Here is a 26,163-nt window from a genome sequence, read left to right on the forward strand (position 1 = left end):
AGATAGAATACCAGTCATGGTTTGTTCATTCTTCACTGACTGGCCCATCTTTATACAGTGACCAATCAAACAGCTGTTTTCTCAATACACATCCTGTAAACAAGGCAAGATTCCACACGTTCAAAGTAAACTATCTAGGTTTTTTTAAACTACAGAAAACAACTTCATGAGAGAACTGATAGATTAATTAATAAGGAAGTGCTGTGTATCACAATGAGAATCAGTTGCCAGTAATATCTTAAATGAACCTGTAACATTAGCCATGCATGGTGTGGCAGTGAAATACCATAACAGGAATATTATTAGGAACAACTAAATGTTAAAGTGAAAACATGGCAGTTATATCATGTAATAGCACTTTTGGTATCTATTTTTACACCTGAAAAGTCGGGAGACTTACTTATATGTCTGTAAGTGTGATATAAACCTTCATCAAACAAATATCAGGAAAACATTTTTGACCCTGTGGCCAGCCAGGACTCTGACAATTGGTCCCCCCTGTAGTTTCTGCTAGACATGGGCCTACAGATCTGCAGTACAGATCTGATTGTACAGGGTATTTATTGCAGTACACACCACCTCAGCCTATGTTGTGTTTTCTCTTTCCAGGATTGTTGCTGAGACAGATGTCATCTGATCCTTACCTGAAACAGTATGATGTCATTGTGATTGATGAGGTAGAGTAGAGACTCCATGCGAAACTCCCCGTGTAGGGACATTGTAGGTGTTAATCATATGTTGTTGATTACAGGTATTTCAGTGGTCCTGATTCATTGACATTGACAAAATGTACTATGTAGGCATGCCCTGATCCTGCATAAGGAGTCAAATCTCAGATTATGAGACTTTCGACACCATACATGACCTTGTGGGTATCAACAGAGACCTGCATAGTTAGTACTAAAATACTTATGATGCAGGCATATCACTCACTCTGGTTGGTAGGCCAATCACTGGCTCTGGTGGGAGAGCTACAGATTTAAAGGGACACTGATGTGGAGTGATTAATGTTTCTCGCCAACGGTCTAGCTATGAGACCAAGCTGCAAGTTGGTCAGCACCTGCCCCCTCGACCATGAAGGACACGGGGACTGGGCTACTGTCCACATTGGAGAATTTCTTCACCCTAAACAGTGAGAAGGGTGGATACCTGTCACATCTGAAAATATACTTGGTATTCCTTGTCTGATTGTAATAGAGTGTCCCAGCCTGGATTGTATAGTGACTGATTCATTTTGATCCCATGTCTGTGTTTTCACAATGATAATTAACCATCTCATGTGAAAAGTATGATGTTTACAGGCACGTGGCAAGCAATTTGTTTTGTATAAGTCCGACTGATTGCAAAGCTTTATATTTAGATAGTGTTGAGCGTTGACCCACCTTTCATAGCAAAAACCATTTGTAATATTTGGTAGCTCTGCGCCTGGTCTACTATCTATGATAATTTAAACACACGTTTAATTTATTTGAATCTGTAAACTAATAACGACTTTGCTATTGGTAGAAAAATCTGAATAATTTCTATAAGTACACACCAAATGCTTATGTATTTCTGATATAACAATGACTTTCCATTGGTATCCTTAAAACATTTTTGGCCCATAAGTGTTTTCAGGCTGCATGTAATACAGCGATTACTTCTCCCATGCTGTAACCCATGTTAAACCTACACATGTTACTTGTTATTCATATGATAGTCAGTTAATGAATTTGTAACAAATATAATTAGTGGTAACACCACTCAGATTACTCGACAAAGGTTCACATTTAGCATTTCTCCTGTCTGGAGTAAATACTCAACATTATATGTTAAGGTCAACATTATATATTAAGGTCCACTGTTATCTTTCGCAGCGAATTTGTCAAAAGGCAGTGTCATGTGTGATACTAATCTATACTGACTACACCCTGTCATGAAATGCAAGTGTGAAACAACATCCTCCTTCAAAGAATTAACCGCCAATCCGTTGATTGATTGATTATTCATTATTGGCTAACTAAATTATTTAGAATGACAGACATAATACAGTTAGTTGCCAGGCGTGCTGTCGTGGGTGACCAATGATACTATACACCAATGTAAAGAACCTGAAACGATGTATCAGTTTTTCGAATATTAGACTGTTAAAAGACACATGACATAGAGCAGGATTATTTACCAGCTGCAGATGAATGGTATATCATTCTTTTATATGGATATTGATGGATACATTCCTGAACAAGGTAACAGCCTGACATTGTTGCTGTACATTTAGTCTGTTTTAGATATAATATTTGCATTTTGTTTTAATTTATTTGTCGTAGCATTCATCAGAATCTGTAGCACAGACAACATACAACACTAGGTCATGCACAGGGTGTGTTTGAAATATGATTCAAGCTATCAATCTATGCAATGTTTAGATATTACAGTCATGTTGTAAATTCAGTATAAGTATAAGGAGATTGTGTACCTTTTTATTAACTTTCAAAATGCATACAAATTTAATAATAAACTAAATAGGGTGATAAGACAAAATATGAAGATGTACAATGAAGTTAGTTTTCAGTCCTAACAGTTTTTCACCATTGGCAAATGATTAAACTTCGAAGTGTTTCATTTGTTTTCATAATAATGAAGTAAATATTACTTAATCGTTGTTGATTAGTCTATACTTGAATTATCAATTGCGCATATGGGTGGCACAGCAGAGGTCACGAATCAGTGACAAATTCTTGGAGATCATCCAGGTACTCACGGGAGAAAAACAATAACAAAAGGTAACAACCAGTGTATGGAAATTGCTCTGCACTAGTGCCCCTTTAAACTTTATTCCCTGTCCGTTATGTGATAGATAGGTATGAGCTAGACTGTATCTTTAAATGTTGTTTGAAATGAGGTGAGTGTAACTGCTGGTGTCTGTAGGTTCATGAACGCCACATCTTCACTGACTTCCTGTTGGGTGTGCTGAAGTGCATGCTCAAGAAGAGGGAGGACCTCAAACTGGTGCTCATGTCTGCCACCATCAACATTGAGCTCTTCAGCGGGTACTTCGAGAACGCCCCAGTCATCCGGGTGAGGCAACTATGGCCTACTGCATTTCAGTAATGCTCTTGAAGCCATGTTCACGATAACTGTCTTGCATGAATAATTTCTGTCCACATTAATAAGAAAAGGGGGTTTAAATATATAACAATTAAAACAAGGTCAATAACAAGTGACTGTTGTACTCTTGTCATGAACATGACAGATATACTTAATTGAAAGACATACCGAAAATTACCATGTATAAGCTGAATTTTGAGGACAAAAAAAAAGCAGTCGATGGGGTTTGACCTGTCTATAAGACATAATTTCACGAAAGTGTTTTCCATATCGTCAGTGTCAGATCAGAACGATGTTGCATGTTCGCAGTACCCTTGTCTGGAACAGCACTTGAAGTTTACGACAATTATAGACAAAAGAATTCCTACAAACTATTTGTTAAAATTGATATATCAATGTATGCTTATCAGGTAAGGAAGACAATGTGTTACAGGTTCCTGGACGTCTTCATCCTATTGAGTTAGAATATCAGCCAATCAAACGTGATGAGATGACAAGTCGAGGTGAAAAGTTGGATCCGACTCCGTACCTCCGTATAATGCAGACAATTGACCACCGGGTGAGTAGAATGTGGATCCAACCAACCTTCTCCTCAACCTCATCCATCACCTCCTTACTTCCTGTGTTGTTGGAGTCAAGTCAGCACCTTGTGAATTGATATGATGTGTTTCAAAACAATAGGTTTCAGACCTATGGCCTAGATATACATGCTGGTTAAATTTCAAAATCTTAATCTTAATGAGTTTTTTTCTGTAAAACCACAATAACCAGTTATCTGGAACTTAGCTTGCAAATAATTTCAAAAAGGTAAATGCAGTTTCTTCTTATAAGCCAAAACACAATAAGAGCCAAATGTTCTGGGGGACTGAAAACTGGCTGACAGCGCTTCCTCTCCCACCCTTCCCGTGACGGTATTTTTACATGTCGTGTCCTGGTTGCAGTACCCAGCCACTGAGCGAGGTGATCTGCTGATATTTCTGAGTGGGATGACAGAGATTATGACTATTGTGGAGGCAGCCAATCAGTATGCTCAGCAGACCAAGAGATGGATCATCCTTCCCCTCCATAGTGCCCTGTCAGTCCAGGAACAGGACAAGGTGAGCATGCTGAAGGAGAAACTCACTCTGGGCCTGTGGCTCAGAAGGCATATGTAGGTGACTCTGGTAATAGTTGTACAACTGTATGCAGGTTATATACATAGTGGAGAGAATACGTTTCTTGCTTAGAAGGCATTATTGCAGTCTTCTTTGGCATCAGGAAATGTCTGTTCGGATTTGTTAGATTTCACAGGATAATACTGATCGTTGTCCTATGTTATGGAGTGGTTATTGTTACTTGCTGTGACATAAAAACAATGTGGATTGTCACCACTGCCAATGTGGATTGTTGCCACTGGTTATTGTGACCTGCTGTGATACAACTGAAATATATATTGGACTGTTTCATGCAACACTTACTGTTCCAGGCAGGCCATATGTTGGTTGAGTGAGTGAGTTAAGATTTTAAGTCACATCCGCAATATTGCAGCCATATCGTGACTAACCCATATGTTGGACAAGCACTGATGACAAAGTACTTGCTAAAGTTGCTGATTTTCAGAATAGTAGAAATATTCACAGTGTGTTTTTTTGTTTTTTTGTATCAGGTATTTGACATCTCTCCTGAGGGTGTGAGAAAGTGCATTGTGTCTACGAACATTGCAGAGACGTCAGTGACTATTGATGGTGTACGGTTCATTGTAGACTCTGGCAAGGTATGTACCTGGTGAGGTCAGTCACACATCACACCTGTACCTTACAAATACTTAGTGCTGTGACACGGAATTGTCAGGGGTCCAGACTTCACACTTTGACACTTACATAGAAACATTATTTCTCAAGATAAACAATTCTCAAACAGTGGAGGAGGATAAATTACATTTACTTTCTGAAGTACTTTGTTAAGTGTAATATTCTTTTTCAGAAGAAGTCCTCCATGGGGTACATATAAGCATTTTTATGTCCATTAAAATTCCCTACGAGAGTTGTAACTATTTTTGATAATAAAATATTTACAAAACAAAAACCTCCCAGGGCCCCCTACAGCCAAGTACAGGTAACTCTGGCCGTCTACCTCGCACCCCACTTTTCATGCTGTCGTTCGACTAGAAAGACGCAGTCCATTTAGATAGTTTTTTGTGTTATCTACCTGCAGAATTATGAGTGAGAAAGAGTCAGCTCATGTATGTATGGTTCCTTTTCTTTCGCACGGGTGTTAGTGGGAATTTCTTGGCTGAAATTTTCATTCATAAATTGTTGTAACTTTGCAGGTCGGGTCCTATCTTCCTGCCATGAAGGCAGGCAAGACGGCAACCTTTATGGCTTCTTTTTAGTGCGGCAAGTGTTTCGCTTGCGTCTCATTTTTCCTGCAGATTTCTTGTTAGTGTGTTTTACATGCTAAGATGTCTTAACCCATTTTTCCTTGTTTCAGTCAAAATGGGTAGGTTGGTTTTAGTCTGAAAGACTTTTAGTCTTTTTCATAGCATTACGCAATTATGTGTGCACACTTGTTACTTGCATTTATCAGCTTATACTTTGTTGTTTAGCTGGGTTAAATGTATTTTGGCAATTTATTATCGCCCGTGCGTTTATATTTTGCATATTGTGTGTTCAGTTGCGTATGTTTTCTGTACATCAGTTACCATTAGTTTGGTTCTGATTGTTACAGTTTCGCCTCTGCGTAATGTACTCCATGGGACAAGTGGGCTAAGTTGGGGGATATACCCTCTTCTTTCCCTCTTCCCTCTTTTTCTCAATACCCCCCACCCCACCCCAGCATTTGCAGCAGCAAATGTCATCGGTTTGATTCCTGATCACGGACGCGATGTCCGATCTCCATAAGCAGGAGCTCGGCATCCGTTCCTCTGATCTTGGCGGTCCGGGATCGTTTGAGAGAGAGTATGGTGCACCCAAGCCTTGGGTCTAGATCCAAGCTACGGCTCTGGTGTTGTTTTCCCTGCTGGCCCTAAGGGTTTTGCACCGAGCCTTGCCTCGGGTGCAGTTCCGCTTGCCGGCGCCGGTCCATTGGGTCTCGTACCATTGGTCACCGGCAACCTAATTGGTGGTTCTCGAGCAACGGCTTTGACGCCTGCCGTGGTTCCGCTCACTGCATCGGGTATCCCTGCTTCGGCGGCTGATCCCACAGGGTCTTGGCACCCTGGTTTTTCGGTGAGCCAGGGGCAGACAACTCGACTCTTCTGGGTCTGTTGTCCTTGTTGACGGGTCCCTAATGCGTCGGGGTTACCGGCAACCAAACTGGCGGTTCTCGAGCACCGGCTTTGCTGCCTGAATCGGTTCTGCTAAGTGCATCGGGGGTCCCTGCCTCGGCAGTCGATCCCACAGGGTCTCGACGCCCTCTTGCTTCGGCGAACCAACGGAGGACAATTCGGAGCTTTTCGCTCGGATCGTCCCCGGGGCATGTACGTGAATGGATCGCGGTAGCACTGATGCCGGTGGTCTTCCTATCGGATGCACCCTATTCCACGGAGTTTCGTCTTCCTGGGAAGCGTTTACTCCATGCAGGGTAGCTGAGATCCACCTGCTCAGATTCCTTCGCTCATTAGCGAAGTCATTATAAAGAAATGCCGCAGGTGGTCGTCCCTTCGGTCGCCCCGATCCTGCGGAGTTTCGTCTTCCTGGGGAAGCGTTTGCTCTGTGTAGGGTGGCTAAGACTCAATAGCATATTTTACCTTCACTCATCAGTGAGATAATTAATCCGCTACTGTCGGGTAGCCGCTTGCGGTTCGATCTCCCAGAGCTTAACCACCGCTACTCGATGGGGGAGGATGCACTGTTTGACCCTCCCGTTGTCGATGAGTACGTACGCCTCGATCGCGCTTAGGGGGTCGTCTGGCCACAGTCAGGCGTCGGCTCGTCAGGGTCACCACTTGCCGCCTTTTACCTGATCGAACCAGGTGTTGTGCTCGGTTTACCACTCCTTTGAGGAGCAATATCGGAATACTGTGCAGCAACTTAAGGTTGCGGTGCACTCAGCCTATCTCTCTGTCCTGCAGAGGACGGTGACTAGGATATTTCCTAGTCCACGTTAGAGCGGCAACTTACGGAGGTGCATTCACATTTGGCGTGCGACTCAATGCGTTCTTGCGCGAGTCAGATGCTGTGTGCTGTGATGGGCCTTCATAGGTTATGGCTGTCTGTCGCCAGGTATTCACTGGCTACACAGCAGGCATTGCTGTCTCTGCCTTTCCGGCTGGGCTCGACCCTGTTCCCGGGGGCTTTGATGGTAGGTCGCGGAGGCCGTTAGTCAATTCAAAGACTCTAAACCCTTGCTTGAACAACCCTCCACCTCTCGCGTGCAGCCTTCGGTCCTCAGTCTAAGGATGCGCCGAAGTGGACTGCTCCACTACAGGCACGGAAGAGCAAGGGCAAGGGTAAAGGCAAGGGCAAGGCAGCTTCTCAGCCGCCTTTTCAGAGGAAGGGGAAGTCGGCCCCGTCTTCCAGTAAACGTACCTCCGGAGCCCTCAGTTGTCCTGTTGCAAGCGGCAGTCTCTCTGCCGTCAGCTGGGACACTTTGCCTTCTATCCGAAATTCCTGTGGGTGGTCGCCTCCTGTTATTACTCCGGGAATGGGAGAGAGTCACGTCCAATCCCTGGGTCCTGTCCACACTCAGGAATGGCCACATGCCACAGTGGAAGCAAGAGCCTCCTCCTTTTGCCGGGATTCGCTGCACTCCGGTGCCGAAGTCGCCGGAAAAGGTGGCAATCTTCCGTGCCGAAATTCAGTCTTCACTGGACAAGGCAGCCATAGAGATGGTTCCATTAGGACAGGAGAATACGGGATTTTACTCCACTTATTTCCTGGTGACCAAAAAGAATGACCCATTCTAAATCTCAAGGGTTTGAACAACTTGATAGAGGTGCCGTCTTTCAAAATGGAGACACTGAGGTCAGTGATCTCGTCTGTAGAGGCTAGGGATTGGCTTACGTCAATCGACCTCATAGACGCATACCTCCATGTACCGATGCATCCCTTCGGTTTTCCTTCGACGGGGTTTGTTACCAGTTTCGTGTGCTCCCCTTCGGCATCTCCACGGCACCAAGAGTGTTCACCAAATTCATGCTAGTACCAGCTCAGGTTGCCAGGGTGCAGGGCAACTTCCCGTACCTGGACGACTGGATCATCAGAGTGCTGTCCCTACACCAAAGTCGAGAATCCACACAGTCGGTGATGGATATTCTCACCAGGCTAGGTTGTGTTATCAATCTTAAACTGTGGTCCAACCATGAGGCGACCTTGCACATCAATGTGTTAGAGTTGAGAGCTGTGAGGTTGGTGTTTGAACGCTTCGTGGATCAGGTTCGAAGCCGAGTGGTTCGTCTAGAGATGGACAACCAGACGGCGATGTCCTACATTCTGAAGCACTGTGTCTCCGTCGCTCCTTCAAGAGACATGGCAGTTTCTACTATGGTGCGATCAGTTCAGCAAATGAAGGTCTATCTCCCAGGGGTCGACAGATGCGCTCTCACGACGTGTTCTAGCTCCCCTCGAGTGGTTGCTCGATCAGGAAATATTCAGGATTATCTCCCAGTTGTTCGGGTCGTTCCAGGTGGATCCGTTTGCCTCTGGAGTGACGAACCAGATTCCGTTTTTTTTGTTCTCGGACTCCGGATCCTAGAGCGATTGCCGCCGACGCCTTCCAGCTGGACTGGACGGACATGGTGTTGTGGGCGTTTCCGCCAATTCCCCCGATTTCCAAAGTTCTGTCTCAGCTTGCCACCCAACCAGTGCGGCTACTAGTGCTTTTCGCACCACTGTGGTCGTCTCAACGCTGGTTTCCGGCGGTAATATTCAGGTCGCTAGTGCAGCCGCCTGTACTATTACCACGGCGACCGAACCTACTATCCCAGGACGGCCAGCCTCACCCCAATCCCAGGATTCAGTGGGTGGCCTGGCCACTGTCCGGAATCATCCACAAAAGAGTGGAATTCCTGCAACAGTTGCATACACAATATCTGGCTTCATGGAGGGATACCACAAATGTACAGTATGAGGATAGATGGGCCTGTTATGCACGCTGGTGTGGAAATAGAGGGATTCTCGATCCCTTTTCTTTGACTGTAGTTGAAGTATTGGAGTTCTTACAGTCTCGTTTAGAATCTGGCATAGCCGCTTCTACGATTTGAGGCTACTCCACGGCTATTTCAGCCTTCCACATACCCGTTGAGGGTGCCTTGTTGGGACAATACCCCCAGGTACAGAGTTTTCTTGCAGGCATGAACAGACTGCTTCCGGTCGTGAAATTTGTCTAGAGTGTTTGGATGGATGGTTGCCCACTCCTCTTGTTCAAAACTTGGCCAACCTGTCGTTACAACTGTTAAGTTGGAAAACGGCTTTTTTAGTGGCGGTTGCATGTGGTGGACGTGTTAGCGACTCACACGTCATATTTTCAGACCCAGAACTATGTTCCATAAGGATCGGGTCAGCATAGGCTGTCTGGATTCATACCGCCCAAAGATCGATTATTCAGCTTGTATTACTGCGCCTATCGATCTACCCGTGTTTATGCTGCTTGCGTCGTCTGATAATACATACCGTAAGGCTCATGTATTAGACGTTATGAAACCTCTTAAAGTTATATTAAGAGAATAGCCTTACTCCGTAATGAGAAACAGCTATATTGCTGTTATGGTGGTGGCAAAGCTGGCTATCCGGATAGCACACAGACGGTATCCCGATGAATTGTATCGACAGACTACAAGGTCTATTTACATAAAGGCTTATCTCCCCAAGAGGGGTTGAAAGCTCACTCAGTGAGAGCAATGGCCATGTCAAAATCATAGGCCGCGGCTCTGCCCATTGAGGGGATCTGCTCAGCGGCTATTTGGAGTCGTCCAAGCACGATCATCCGTCATTACCAACAGACACTCACGAGAGCAAGCTCAGTTCGGTCAGTCAGTTCTCTGCAGTAGACAGAATAGTATTATGATAAGGGTCTCGGGTTCAAATGAGCGTACCTGTGAAATCCCTTATCTAACTGGCGTGCTGGTCTGCTTGGGGGAAGTAACCCAGCAAAGAGTCCAAAGTCACAAGAAGCTAATTACAATTTTAGTAACAAGAAATAGAATAACAAGGGTGGCCACAGAGAGTCGGTACAACCCTCTGGGCTGAGGGCTAGAGTTGGTCTGAGTTGGAAGTCTAAACCCTTCTGATGGACAAATGCAGTTGGGGACTGTTTAACTAAACTTAAAACAATAGAAAGGTTGTGGGTCGCTAAAAGATACAAAATGGGGGCGCCCTATAATAACCAATGAAATACTGAATATACAGACTGGGGTGTGACCTACTGGAATACCCAGGCAGAGGGGAGTGCTCTTAATCCTATTAATCCTATCTTAAGTGGCATTAATCCTGCTGGAACATTTACTGTATGCTTGGGCTAGTTCTATCCAAGCCTGTTTTAATGTGTCAGTTGTAATGGCTTGGCCTACAATAGATGTGCTTCACTGGGCCATGGCTTAATGACCTTAATTAAAAATGTTGTCACACTGTTGTACTAATGATATGTTTTCTTCAAAGAAGCTCATTAAACTGTCTAGACTGTCACTCAGCTTTTGTCTTAATGAACGGTATGTCTAACCGTGGCATTTTGAATATCTCAGGCTAGGATTTATGTACAAACATCTTTAAACAATGCACTTGTAATTTTAAACCCTTGTGGATCTATGAAATTAGTTCATGCTTTAAGCTGGTGTCTTCCTCTAAGCTACTACTGGTCATGATGAAATTAATATGCTATGTGTATATTTTCTTAATATCTGAATCATAATGTATAATGCTTGTAGTGGAAATAAATTAATTTTTGTATAAAGTATTATTCCATGATAACTGCTCCACTCAAGCTGATTAAGATTTGTCAGGTGACTATATCTGTTTGCACTCGGTGGTGGGTGACTATCCATTCCCATTTTATTGGAGATGGTTTTTTAGTCCTGCCCCCCTATGGCTGGGTGCCTTACTTTCCTTTCCATTTTCCCGCTTAGCTTGCTAGTGCGGTATGGACAGGGTTCAGTTTGGCGAGTGTCCCGTACGTCCAGGTCTCCAAACTTTGATTTGGGTGAGCGGGGTTTGTGTCATTTTGGATTTCCCAAATTCTAGCCAATGGGCATATAAACTTTGACAAGCGGGTCCTTAGCTTTGTCACACCCCAACCTTGATTGACATCAGCGGTTAGATGACCAGATCGGTGACTTTTCTATTTCCGTGTGGTTGTAGATTCGCACTGTGATCGAATGGACTGTGCTGTCAGACAGAATACCACTCCCTATTGCTTATCTTTGGAGTCTGTTTAATGCTTATATGTACCCCAAGGAGGACTTCTTCTGAAAAAGAATTATGCAAACCTGTAGAGGTTATGAATTCTTTGAAGAAAGTCCTCCTTGGGGTACGGCCACCCTCCTCCCCTCATTCTGTCTGATACGTTCAGCATGAAAAGTGAGGTGCGAGGTAGATGGCCAGAGTTGCCTGCACTTGGCTGTAGGGGGCCCTGGGAGGCCCTGTAAGGGTGGTCTCACAAGACAAAAAACAAGTTTTTTGTTTTGTAAATATTTTATTATCAAAAATAGTTACAACTGTCGCAGGGATTTTTAATGGACATAAAAATACATATATGTACCCCATGGAGGACTTTCTTCAAAGAATTCATAACCTCTACAGGTTTGTATAAATTTCCTCTAACTGAATGATAAATGTATTCTACCATGAACACATTGTACAACAGGTTAAGGAAATGAACTTTGACCCCAAGTATAAGATGCAGCGTCTTCAGGAGTTCTGGATCAGTCGTGCAAGTGCCGAACAAAGGAAGGGCCGGGCAGGTATGTTATGTGCAACATGACAGGTCCATTCTAATGTAGGTTTTGGTTGAGAGGTTCACCACTCTCTGTATAGCTGTATGGCTTTACCCGGTGGACTGGTCATAACTGAGAGATTCTGATCCCAGCTTTTGGTATTTGATCTGCCTCCACTATATGGGTCATGGGTATTGCTATATTTAGATGTCTTCCAGTCATTTAGGAGTTTACTCAAGCAATTTGCTGACAAACTGTCAGCTGACTGAAAAATGCTGATACAACATAAAACCTTCTTACGAATTCTGTGAGGATGTGGTTCAAAATAATAAAAACAGGCTAAAAATATTTTGCAGCAAATATTTGAGTAAATACAGTAAAGATATGTAGGTACTGAGGATGATGAACTGTGTTCACTACCTGTCCAGTATACTTCCACAGGTCGGACGGGTCCAGGGGTCTGCTACCGCCTGTATGCTGACACTGACTACAACTCCTTCCAGGAGTATGCTACCCCTGAGATAAAACGTGTCACGCTGGATACCCTCATCCTCCAGATGATCTCCCTTGGGTTGCCCGATGCAAGGAGGTAAGACATTTTGTCATCACTCTGTGGTCAGGATGCTTTGTATATGGTTATATGACCAGACATTTCCCTTGCTTTTGTTATGCAGGTACTCTTGTTACCTAAGGAGAAGCTAACTATGAGAAAAGCTCACTATTCTGTCAAATTTGATGTGGACTGTAGGTTTTCCTCAACAGTCTTTAGCATGTAATGGGTGGTGTGTGTAAGAGGCTGATGCGTTTAAGAGGGTGATGATGTGTGTAAGGGAGTGATGTGTAAGGGGATGATGTGTGTAAGGAGGTGATGTTTGTAAGGGGTTGATTGTGTAAGGAGATGATGTGTATAAGGAGTTGATGTGTGTAAGGGGGTGATGCGTGTATGGAGGTTATGTATGTAAGGGGATGATGCGTGTAAGAGGGTGGTGTGTGTAAGGGGGTAATGTGTGTAAGGAGGTGATGTGTGTAAGGGGATGATGCATGTAAAGAGATGATGAGTGTAAAGAGGTGATGCTTGTAAGGGGGTGATGCATGTAAATGGGTGATGCGTGTAAGGGGGTGATGCATGTAAATGGGTGATGCGTGTAAGGGGATGATGTGTGTAAGGAGGTGATGCGTTTATGGAGATGAGGTGTGGAGGAGGGTGATGTGTGTAAGGGGGCAATGTGTGTAAGGGGAAGATGTGTGTAAGGGGATGATGTATGTAGGAAAGTGATGTGTGTAAGGGGATGATGCGTGTAAGGAGATGATGAGAGTAAAGAGATGATGAGTGTAAAGAGATGATGAGTGTAAGGGGAAGATGTGCGTAAGAGGGTGGTGTGTGTAAGGGGCTAATGTGTGTAAGGAGGTGATGTGTGTAAGGGGATGATGTGTGTAAGGGGATGATGCATGTAAAGAGATGATGAGTGTAAAGAGGTGATGCTTGTAAGGGGGTAATGCATGTAAATGGGTGATGCGTGTAAGGGGGTGATGCATGTAAATGGGTGATGCGTGTAAGGGGATGATGTGTGTAAGGAGGTGATGTGTTTATGGAGATGAGGTGTGGAGGAGGGTGATGTGTGTAAGGGGGCAATGTGTGTAAGGGAATGATGTGTGTAAGGAGATGATGAGAGTAAAGAGATGATGAGTGTAAAGAGATGATGAGTGTAAAGAGATGATGAGTGTAAATAGATGATGAGTGTAAGGAGGTGATGCTTGTAAGGGGATGATGCATGTAAATGGGTGATGCGTGTAAAGGGATGATGCGTTTAAGGAGATGATGTGTGTAAGGAGGTGATGTGTGTAGGAAGTGGATGTGTGTAAGGAGGTGATGTGTGTAGGAGGGGGATGTGTGTCAGGGGATGATGTGTGTAAGGAGGTGATGCATGTAAGGGGGCGATGTGTGTAAGGAGATGATGCGTTTAAGGAGGTGATGTGTGTAGGAGGGGGATGTGTGTAAGGAGATGACGCGTGTAAGGAGGTGATGTGTGTAGGAGGGGGATGTGTGTAGGAGGGGGATGTGTGTAGGAGGGGATGTGTGTCAGGGGATGATGTGTGTAAGGAGATGATGTGTGTAGGAGTGTAGGAGGGGATGTGTGTCAGGGGATGATGTGTGTAAGGAGGTGATGTGTGTAGGAGGGGGATGTGTGGAGGAGGGGGATGTGTGTCAGGGGATGATGTGTGTAAGGAGGTGATGTGTGTAGGAGGTGATGTGTGGAGGAGGGGGATGTGTGTAAGGGGATGATGTGCGTAAGGAGATGATGCATGTAAGGGAGCGATGTGTGTAAGGGGGTGATCTGTGTAAGGAGGTGATGTGTGTAGGAGGGGGATGTGTGTAAGGGAATGATGTGTGTAGGAGAATGATGCATGTAAGGATCTGATGCGTGTAAGGGGGTGATGCGTGGTGCTAACAACATAAGGAGGTGCTAACAACTTCAGGTTTATTCCACGACTTCAGTATATATTCTTACTCAACCAATATGGGTCGAACACAAGCAGTTATAAAGAGGTTTTAATGCTCAATAAGCAGCAGGTAAACATAAAAAATGGATAACAAATACCAACACACAGAACACCATTGACAATGCAGATTTGAAACTTAAAACAAACTGATCTGATACCAGTAGTAAATGAAAAGTGTATGTTGCTTGAGTATGTATTCATTGGCAGTTGGGATGTAATTCCTTGATCTTTGTTGATCAAAGTTTTCTGACAGCTTCTGTGAGTTTTCTATCAAAGGAATGGTAATGCTTTGAGTCTTAACAAACATAAATGTCTTTGGTCTATAACAGAGACAATGATGATTTAATACTTTTAAAATGTACAAGACTAGATGTGTCCATGATACTGCTACTGATGTTTTGTTTTGAACAATCAATGAACTTCTGCTGAAATAATTATAAAAATAATAACACATTTCCTATGTCTTGGGAAAGCCAGACATAACCAAATCCATACATAATCTAATATAAGTATATAATTATGATTGCACAATGCCATGTAAGTATATAATTATAACTTTGCTTAGTATAATGATCATTAGACATTCTTGATAGTTAACACCACCAATATGTAGCATGTTTCAGGATGGCAGCCTACATTCATGCCCAGTATGTAGCATGTTTCAGGATGGCAGCCTACATTCATGCCCAATATGTAGCATGTTTCAGGATGGCAGCCTACATTCATGCCCAATATGTAGCATGTTTCAGGATGGCAGCCTACATTCATGCCCAATATGTAGCATGTTTCAGGATGACAGCCAACATTCATGCCCAATATGTAGCATGTTTCAGGATGACAGCCAACATTCATGCCCAATATGTAGCATGTTTCAGGATGGCAGCCAACATTCATGCCCAATATGTAGCATGTTTCAGGATGACAGCCTACATTCGTGCCGAATATGTAGCATGTTTCAGGATGGCAGCCTACATTCATGCCCAATATGTAGCATGTTTCAGGATGGCAGCCTACATTCATGCCCAATATGTAGCATGTTTCAGGATGGCAGCCTACATTCATGCCCAATATGTAGCATGTTTCAGGATGGCAGCCTACATTCATGCCCAATATGTAGCATGTTTCAGGATGGCAGCCTACATTCATGCCCAATATGTAGCATGTTTCAGGATGGCAGCCAACATTCATGCCCAATATGTAGCATGTTTCAGGATGGCAGCCTACATTCATGCCCAATATGTAGCATGTTTCAGGATGACAGCCAACATTCATGCCCAATATGTAGCATGTTTCAGGATGGCAGTCTACATTCATGCCCAATATGTAGCATGTTTCAGGATGACAGCCAACATTCATGCCCAATATGTAGCATGTTTCAGGATGGCAGCCTACATTCATGCCCAATATGTAGCATGTTTCAGGATGACAGCCAACATTCATGCCCAATATGTAGCATGTTTCAGGATGACAGCCAACATTCATGCCCAATATGTAGCATGTTTCAGGATGACAGCCAACATTCATGCCCAATATGTAGCATGTTTCTGGATGACAGCCAACATTCATGCCCAATATGTAGCATGTTTCAGGATGGCAGCCAACATTCATGCCCAATATGTAGCATGTTTCAGGATGGCAGCCTACATTCATGCCCAATATGTAGCATGTTTCAGGATGGCAGCCTACATTCATGCCCAATATGTAGCATGTTTCAGGATGGCAGCCTACATTCATGCCCAATATGTAGCATGTTTCAGGATGGCAGCCTACATTCATGCCCAATATGTAGCATGTTTCAGGATGACAGCCAACATTCATGCCCAATATGTAGCATGTTTCAGGATGACAGCCAACATTCATGCCCAATATGTAGCATGTTTCAGGATGGCAGCCTACATTCATGCCCAATATGTAGCATGTTTCAGGATGGCAGCCTACATTCATGCCCAATATGTAGCATGTCCCAATATGTAGCATGTTTCAGGATGACAGCCAACATTCATGCCCAATATGTAGCATGTTTCAGGATGGCAGCCTACATTCATGCCCAATATGTAGCATGTTTCAGGATGGCAGCCTACATTCATGCCCAATATGTAGCATGTTTCAGGATGGCAGCCTACATTCATGCCCAATATGTAGCATGTTTCAGGATGGCAGCCTACATTCATGCCCAATATGTAGCATGTTTCAGGATGGCAGCCTACATTCATGCCCAATATGTAGCATGTTTCAGGATGGCAGCCTACATTCATGCCCAATATGTAGCATGTTTCAGGATGACAGCCTACATTCATGCCCAATATGTAGCATGTTTCAGGATGGCAGCCTACATTCATGCCCAGTATGTAGCATGTTTCAGGATGGCAGCCTACATTCATGCCCAATATGTAGCATGTTTCAGGATGGCAGCCTACATTCATGCCCAATATGTAGCATGTTTCAGGATGGCAGCCTACATTCATGCCCAATATGTAGCATGTTTCAGGATGACAGCCAACATTCATGCCCAATATGTAGCATGTTCCAGGATGGCAGCCTACATTCATGCCCAATATGTAGCATGTTTCAGGATGGCAGCCTACATTCATGCCCAATATGTAGCATGTTTCAGGATGGCAGCCTACATTCATGCCCAATATGTAGCATGTTTCAGGATGGCAGCCTACATTCATGCCCAATATGTAGCATGTTTCAGGATGGCAGCCTACATTCATGCCCAATATGTAGCATGTTTCAGGATGACAGCCAACATTCATGCCCAATATGTAGCATGTTTCAGGATGACAGCCAACATTCATGCCCAATATGTAGCATGTTTCAGGATGGCAGCCTACATTCATGCCCAATATGTAGCATGTTTCAGGATGGCAGCCTACATTCATGCCCAATATGTAGCATGTCCCAATATGTAGCATGTTTCAGGATGACAGCCAACATTCATGCCCAATATGTAGCATGTTTCAGGATGGCAGCCTACATTCATGCCCAATATGTAGCATGTTTCAGGATGGCAGCCTACATTCATGCCCAATATGTAGCATGTTTCAGGATGGCAGCCTACATTCATGCCCAATATGTAGCATGTTTCAGGATGGCAGCCTACATTCATGCCCAATATGTAGCATGTTTCAGGATGGCAGCCTACATTCATGCCCAATATGTAGCATGTTTCAGGATGGCAGCCTACATTCATGCCCAATATGTAGCATGTTTCAGGATGACAGCCTACATTCATGCCCAATATGTAGCATGTTTCAGGATGGCAGCCTACATTCATGCCCAGTATGTAGCATGTTTCAGGATGGCAGCCTACATTCATGCCCAATATGTAGCATGTTTCAGGATGGCAGCCTACATTCATGCCCAATATGTAGCATGTTTCAGGATGGCAGCCTACATTCATGCCCAATATGTAGCATGTTTCAGGATGACAGCCAACATTCATGCCCAATATGTAGCATGTTCCAGGATGGCAGCCTACATTCATGCCCAATATGTAGCATGTTTCAGGATGGCAGCCTACATTCGTGCCGAATATGTAGCATGTTTCAGGATGACAGCCAACATTCATGCCCAATATGTAGCATGTTCCAGGATGGCAGCCTACATTCATGCCCAATATGTAGCATGTTTCAGGATGGCAGCCTACATTCATGCCCAATATGTAGCATGTTTCAGGATGGCAGCCTACATTCATGCCCAATATGTAGCATGTTTCTGGATGACAGTCTACATTCATGCCCGAACTTCCACATTCAGCTAATGCAGCATTACCAACCCCTGAAACAAATTTTCCAAAATTATCAGGAAACAGTTCTTTCTTGAACTCCTACATGATACAGCAATATTGGTTTCATTTTACAAGAAAAAAGTTTAAATAATGCATAGAGAGGAATATTTGTAAAACTGTGTTGTTATTGCTTCATAACTAATAAGGCTTTTACTGGCATTTGCTACTAGCACTGCTCTGTCGCGACATGCACAGTTAATGTTGTGATGTTTTCTGATGACCGTATGATTGAGTGAACTCCCTTGATGTCCTCAGTTCATTTTCTAAAATCAATGTTCACAAGACAACTTGTCTGCATAATCTTTATGGTAAAGTTTTGAAAGCATGTCGTGAACAGTTTTCTCACATTTTGAAAAGAATTATTCAAATTTCTATCGATAATCATTCTATACCAAGCATTAGGAAAATTTCCAATATTATTTTAGTACCTAAAATCCCAACTGTTGAAAATGATTTCCGTCCAGTTGCTTTGATGCCTATACTTGTGAAATGTTTGAAAAGAATTGTGAAGCGTTTGCTCCTTTGAGAAACATAGCACCTTCTTGAACCTCTTTAGTTTGCCTACAGGACCAGGCGAGGTGTCAAGGACGTTACTGTCACTTTATTGAAGAAATATTTACAAACATTTAGGACTTTCCCATTCCTATGTATGAATTCTGTTTGCAGACCTTTCTTCTGCTCATAATACCAGCCAGCCTCATATTTTAATGGAAAAGCTTTACAATATGTCAGTCAACCCATGTGTTATGAAATGAACAGAATCTTTTCTTGTAAATAGACCCAAGTTTCTAACTGTTAATAACACCCAATCAGTAACAACATTCGTATCCACTGGCACCTCAAAAGGTTGTGTTCTTTACGCCATCATCATCGCTCCACCTTCTAGACAGCAAAAATCCTGGCTAACCCACCTGCAAATCGGACAGTCTCTCATACCTTTCTCGCCACATGTGAAAGATATCTTGGTGTTTTTATTGACTCTTCTCTTACTATGGATAAGCAAGTGGACCATCTCTGCAAAGTATGTCACTTTCATTTGAGAAACATAGGATCAATCCGTCATCTTCTTACAGCTGAAACCACAGCCACTCTGGCTAGATCTCTCATACTTTCTTGTCTGGATTACTGTGACAGCTTACTCGTGGGAATATCAGGAGATCAGCTGAACAGACTGCAGAGGATACAGAACAGGGCTGCATGTATCATAACTAGGACTAAGCTCCATTCTCACATCTCCCCAGCTCTAAAGTCACGGCACTGGCTCAGGATCCGTGAAAGGACTGACTTTAAGATTCTTTCTTTAGTCTCTGAGTCTTTTCAAAACACTGCCCCTGTCTGTCTTCAGGAGATGTTTGCCCACTACAAGCCCTCTAGAAATCTTCGATCATCTGACCAACTGCTCTTGACTGTACCAGTATATAAACTGAAATCTTTTGGGGCTCGATCCTTCTCACATGCAGCTGCCTCATTATGGAACTCTCTCCCATTTAACCTCAAGAGTGCACCTACGCTATCTGTGTTTAAATCTGGACTAAAAACGTATCTCTTCCAAAACTACTACTAACTGTACCTACTGTTGTCCGTCCTGTGCATATGCATATATGTGATACGAGCTTTTAGCATGTCCCTCAGTGATGTGAAACTAGCACTCTATAAATACCCTTATTATTATCATAATATTTCCTTCTTTCCCCTGTTTTATTTATTATATGCAAATGTCTGTGTTAGTATTTTTTCACATTGTTTAACGGTGAAGTTGGCCAATGATGTTGCACTTGCAGGTTTTATAAGACACTTGTTGAATGACTATTGCTCTGAAATCACAAAATTTATTGATTGGCATAACATCAACTTCCTTAAATTAAATGTTAAGAAAACAAAAGAGATGTTTTTTAATTTTCAAAAATGTAAAAGTGAGCTTGTTGCCAATTTCCATTGATAATAAAACCACAGATAGAGTTGAGGAATATGAGTACTTTGGCACAGTGATAAATTCTAAGCTCACCTAGAACAGCAATACTGACTACATATATAAGAAAGGACTAAAGCTGCTATACTGTTTTATGTCGTCTTTGTTATTTAAGACTGACACATCCACATTGTCATTATTCTACAAGTCTAGTATTTTAGTTGTCAGTATACATTGCCCTTATGGGGATCTGTCTGTTCAGAATTGATTGTTATCTTTCCAAAATTGTTAACACAGCAAGTAAGATTTCAGGACTTTAAATGCAAGATAGCAGCACTGTTTGCAAGCAACAAATTGAAAAGAAAGCATTTAAATGACACCACTCTTATCCTATTTCCTGAATTTGAACTTCCTCCATCTGGCTGACGAACAAACAGGTCTCGAAAGTCTTTCATCCTAGCAAACATCAATGTTTTAAATAAATTATTATAATGTTTGTTCATCATTTTATAATGCTTTATCAGTTGTTTCAAATGGTTATTTTATTATACTTTTGTGCTAATTTTTTCTCAGCAAAAATTCTAATGTCTCCACTATACAGCTCTGTGTCCTAAATATATTATCATTTATTCATCACTTATCTGTACTTCAAAAAATTTAGTTCACTCTACCACCATGTATAGTGTAATAAAAGACACTTTCGCCCTGAACTATTATAGTTAAAGTATGAGGATGCTTGTTTACACTATTAATGGTGGTGGGGCAAACTGTATTTCTTTTCTCAGATGCCAAATGTAATACTTTCTAAGGATAATTATGATTGATCAAAGGCAGCAAAAAACTGACAATGTTGATGACCTAAAATAAGAATCTTTACACAGGACTAACTGTTCTACTGGCGTAGACGAACATTACCAGAACAACAAATAATAAACAGTTTGATGATGCTTCATGCTCAGGTTGAGTATCTTCCTTGAAGTATTTTTGTTGCATGGGTGATTAATGTAAACCATATGAGGCAATATGATCATTGCATTTCTAGTACCAATGTAAGTTTAGATCAGTACATCCAGATAAAGCTGACTAGTTAAGCAACATCACACGATTGCATTGTGGGAATATGAACATTACGAATATTACCATATTTGCTGTTAAATTGTGAGTCGAAGTAAGGCAATTTATCTGTCGGAAAACACAAGCATATGTTCCACCAGTGATCTTTATTTAGTGAAACAACTGCACACCAAGAAACAGGATTCACCAGAGTATTTTACTGTTGGAGGCTGTACAAGACGATGACAACAGACTTAATGCCAAATTTTCAAGTATGGACTAGAATGGTGCAGTGAAGCCAATATACTGTGATGCAATACAAAAGGTTCACATTATAATCTGGCCTTCAGCAACCCATGCTTGCAATAGAAGGCGACTCAGCTTGTCGTAAGAGGCGACTAACGGGATCGGGTGGTCAGACTCGCTGACTTGGTTGACACATGTCATCGGTTCCCAATTGCGCAGATCGATGCTCATGTTGTTGATTACTGGATTGTCTGGTCCAGACTCGATTATTTACAGACCGCCGCCATATAGCTGGAATATTGCTGAGTGCGGCGTAAAACTCAACTCACTCACTCACTCACTCACTCACTCATTATAATCTGATAACCATTGATGTTTCACTGAAGCATCTTAGAATGGGCATTGTTGTTGGCCACTTTAGTAATCTTTTGTTGTATTGTGTGTGTTTTCAATGTTAACTATGCAAAGCTTTTTCATTTGGGATAATAAAGAATTATCTCTTAACTCAGCATCTTAAAACAGACACGCCAAGCCAAGCTAGTAGAAAACACTAGGTGGTAACCTAGTGGTTAAAGCGTTTGCTTATGTTAAACACCCAGGTTTGATTTCCCACATGGATACAATGTGTGAAGCCCATTTCTGGTGTTCCAACCGTATTGTTGCTGAAATATTACTAAAAGCAGCGTAAAAAAATAATAATGAAGGACTAAGGACTTGTCAAATTGTACAAAAGCAAACAATGTACTTCATTATAGAAGTGCAAGAAACTTTTATAACAGACTACATGTTTTGTAAAAATGATCGCCTTTTTTTAAAAGTGAAAACCATAACGATTTTTTATTATTGGAATCAAAAGCCTTTTGGAATCCACATGGTGTTGACTAAATGGAACAAATTGATAATGAAACTACTTAATCTGTGGAATTTTTTCATGAAATTCTCCGAACTGTATTTGTTCAGGCAAACCAGTGGTTCTGTACTGTACTGTACTGTACTCAGATTTAACATTAGATTTCATTGAGGGAAAATGTGGAGAGTGAGTATTACTGTTTTGTAAATTGAAAGAGTGTGAACACTAATCACTACATTGATAGGTAAGACATCATCAGGTGCAAATATGACATTGCTGTCCCCCTCAACAACTGATTGGTTCAACTAGAGGCCCATCACAGAATAATTGTGGTTGAGTGCACCATTGTAAAGGAATACTTTCTTTCCAGATTCCCTTTTATTGAGGCTCCAGCAATGTCCAGCATTGAGACCTCAATAGCATTCCTCAAGGAGCAGGTATGTGCTAAAAACATGACTGTATTCAAGGATTTATGTAGACTAAGATGCAGATATTTGGCTCCTCTCAGGAAATGTCGGTGAAAATTACCAAGTTTGAAGTTGCCATTACCAGTTTAAAGACTGATATTGCTATGAAGTAGGTTTGCTGGCAATATAATGATATTGTGTTGCTGTCCATATTTGTAGTAAAGTTGTTATTGTGGTCATATTTACATGTATTTACACTGTAAACACACCAGTAGCCACATCTACACCTCCATATATGTAAATATAATTGAAGTCAGGTATTAACCTAAAGTACCTCATTAAAATTCCTCAATAACAAAGGTAATATGATAAGCAGAGAATAATATCTTGAAGTCAGGTTAGTGTAATGTAACTCCTTAGGAACATGACTGGACATCAAATATTCATGAGAATATATTCACTCTGATTTTCTTGCATGTTGCAAAGAGTAGTTTGATCCAAGTGGGTAATGTGAGTGTTTGTACATTCCATGGGCAGGTGCTCGTGCCTAGGGATAAACGCAGGTTTGGTCTGATCACTATGTAAGATAGATTATAGTTCGAGGTGGGGACTTGACACATGATATTGACTACTTTACTGAGGTTGAGCTCAAGTGGGATCACAATAAGCCTTCAGAAACCTCTGAATATTTATGTCACCTGATGACTGCTGAATCAATTACAGCACAGTGGATATAAATGGAAGTACAATACCAAATGTTTTATCTAGGAGCTATTTAAATGGTAGCCTAGATCTGAGACATAGTTCTGACCTTACAATTCATGGATGTATTCGGTGAAACAAACCATATTCTTTCAAAAATTCAGTTTATATTTTGCAATCACTGTTATCAGATATTTGAGAATTTTTAAAAAGTGTTTTTTCATTGAATTTGATATTTTATCTATTTTCTTTGTGAGATGAGCAACATGGAATGTATCCACACTCAGGACGATAATAGTCAACACACATTGTGACGTAATACAATTGTTGTATCACTGTCAGCAGTCAAAACATGACAAATAATATCTTTTGTTATCACTGGAGTGAATATGACTGATGCAACATCATCTTGTGACATGTTATGGTAATCAGGAAAATATTCTCATTCCTAATATGTATTGCCTTCTTGCAGCCCTCATGGACCCTTATGATGTGTAGAGATGCATGATTGTCCCAATGTCCTCCAGTTGAGTGTGTAGAGATGCATGATTGGCCCAATGTTGTCACTGTAGAATGTGTAGAGATGCATGATTGGCCCAATGTCCTCCAGTTGAGTGTGTAGAGATGCATGATTGGCCCAATGTTGTCACTGTAGAATGTGTAGAGATGCATGATTGGCCCATTGGCCTCCAGTTGAGTATGTAGAGATGCATGATTGGCCCAATGTTGTCACTGTCGAATGTGTAGAGATGCATGATTGGCCCAATGTCCTCCAGTTGAGTGTGTAGAGATGCATGATTGGCCCAATGTTGTCACTGTAGAATGTGTAGAGATGCATGATTGGCCCATTGTCCTCCAGTTGAGTATGTAGAGATGCATAATTGGCCCAATGTTGTCACTGTCGAAAGTGTAGAGATGCATGATTGGCCCATTGTCCTCCAGTTGAGTATGTAGAGATGCATGATTGGCCCAATGTTGTCACTGTCGAATGTATAGAGATGCATGATTGGCCCAATGTCCTCCAGTTGAGTGTGTAGAGATGCATGATTGGCCCAATGTTGTCACTGTCGAATGTGTAGAGATGCATGATTGGCCCATTGTCCTCCAGTTGAGTATGTAGAGATGCATGATTGGCCCATTGTCTTCCCTGCTGAGCGTGTAGAGATGCATGATTGGCCCAGTGTTCTTCTATTTGAGTGCGTAGAGATGCATGATTGGCCTAATGTAATTCCAGTTGAGTGTGTAGAGATGCATGATTGGCCCATTGTCCTTCCAGATGGGTGTGTAGAGATGCATGATTGGCCCATTGTCCTTTGAGATGAGTGTGTAGAGATGCATGATTTGCCCATTGTCCTTTGAGATGAGTGTGTAGAGATGCATGATTGGCCCAGTATATCCCTCTAGTTGAGTGTGTAGAGATGCCCATTGTTATACTCTCTGACTGTAGGGGGCTTTGACTGAGGATGAGGCACTGACTCCTATTGGGCAGATGTTATCTCAGCTACCAGTGGATGTGGTCATCGGCAAGATGCTCATCATGGGCTCCATCTTCCATGTAAGCTTTCCATACTGAGGCTGTTGAGTATTGGTACTGACACAGTTGTTGAGTATTGGTACTGACACAGTTGTTGAGATGTCGCTAATCATCAAATCCATAGACAATCAATGCTTTGCCTGTCGTGATAACTCTTGTAAAAATACTGAATGCATAATAAATGACTTAATGACAGGTGCTCACATAATGTATGTTGGTATCTATTTGTAATCAAGCCAACACAATTAAGAAATTATTTTATAGGCATGGGTTAAATTTCTAAGCCTTTGTGCTTCTCTTTAACTGGAACATATTTTATTTTGAAGGGATGGCTTCCACTTAATAGACCCCATGCTTCACATTAACTGGAAGATATGTTATTTTATAGAGATGGGTTACATTTATAATCAGTTGTGCTCATTAACTGGAAGATATTTTCTTTTATAGGGATGGGTTACATTTTTAAACCCTTAATGTTTCTGATTAACTGGAAGATATTTTATTCTGACTCACATATTTTAAGATGCTGTATAAAGAATGTGTTTTCCAGAATACTTGATGAATAGGTAAGAGACAGAGAGAGTAATTTCTTCTTCATGCCACTGTTAACAATATTCCAGCAATATTAAGTTTGGGTACACACAATGTACCCAAGTGGGGAATCAGACCAGTGACAAGCTTCTATCATGAGGCTAGCACTCCACCCCAAATATGCATGGGTATTATTGAGTGTTTGCACCAAGTTTTATTAAACTTTTTCTCATGAATTTTTTGGAGTGATACATTTGGGTTAATGTTTTGAGTGCTATTACCCCAGATGATAGACCCAGTGTTAACGATTGCGGCAGCCATGAGTGTACAGTCTCCGTTTACTATGAAGGCCCACCAAGACAGAGATGCTATTGTAAGTACTGTGGCTCACCATGCTTTCAGCAAGAAACTACTTGATACCAACAACAATGGACACATAATGAATATGCATACATTCAACTGAACAATATAAAACCAATTGCACCATTTGGTCCCAGCTTCCTCATGCTCTTTTTATTGCTTTTTATAAACTGGCAGATATAACTAACTGGCAGATGTAACCAACTGACAGATATAACCAGCTGTCTTTGTTGTTTCGATGAACTGGCAGATATAACCAACTGGCAGATATAACCAGCTGTCTTTGTTGTTTTGATGAACTGGCAGATATAACCAACTCTCTTTGTTGTTTTATTGAACTGTCA

The 26,163-nt window shown here is 42.0% G+C and overlaps 1 protein-coding gene across 1 annotated transcript in view; it reads left to right on the top strand.

Moving 5' to 3' along the window:
* The window catches only part of LOC137278602 (probable ATP-dependent RNA helicase DHX34), a 49,732-nt gene that overhangs the window by 7,574 nt on the left and 15,995 nt on the right, over positions 1-26,163 (top strand). The window contains exons 8-17 of the mRNA XM_067811066.1: positions 610-677; positions 2,908-3,057; positions 3,521-3,646; positions 4,029-4,184; positions 4,733-4,840; positions 11,863-11,959; positions 12,374-12,521; positions 22,656-22,722; positions 24,842-24,949; positions 25,746-25,832. Of these exons, the coding sequence (XP_067667167.1) occupies positions 610-677; positions 2,908-3,057; positions 3,521-3,646; positions 4,029-4,184; positions 4,733-4,840; positions 11,863-11,959; positions 12,374-12,521; positions 22,656-22,722; positions 24,842-24,949; positions 25,746-25,832 (1,115 nt within the window). The remainder of the gene's footprint in view (positions 1-609; positions 678-2,907; positions 3,058-3,520; positions 3,647-4,028; positions 4,185-4,732; positions 4,841-11,862; positions 11,960-12,373; positions 12,522-22,655; positions 22,723-24,841; positions 24,950-25,745; positions 25,833-26,163) is intronic.

This window comes from Haliotis asinina, chromosome 3, assembly GCF_037392515.1.
Source record: "Haliotis asinina isolate JCU_RB_2024 chromosome 3, JCU_Hal_asi_v2, whole genome shotgun sequence".
In the NCBI taxonomy this organism is placed as follows: Eukaryota; Metazoa; Mollusca; class Gastropoda; order Lepetellida; family Haliotidae; genus Haliotis; species Haliotis asinina.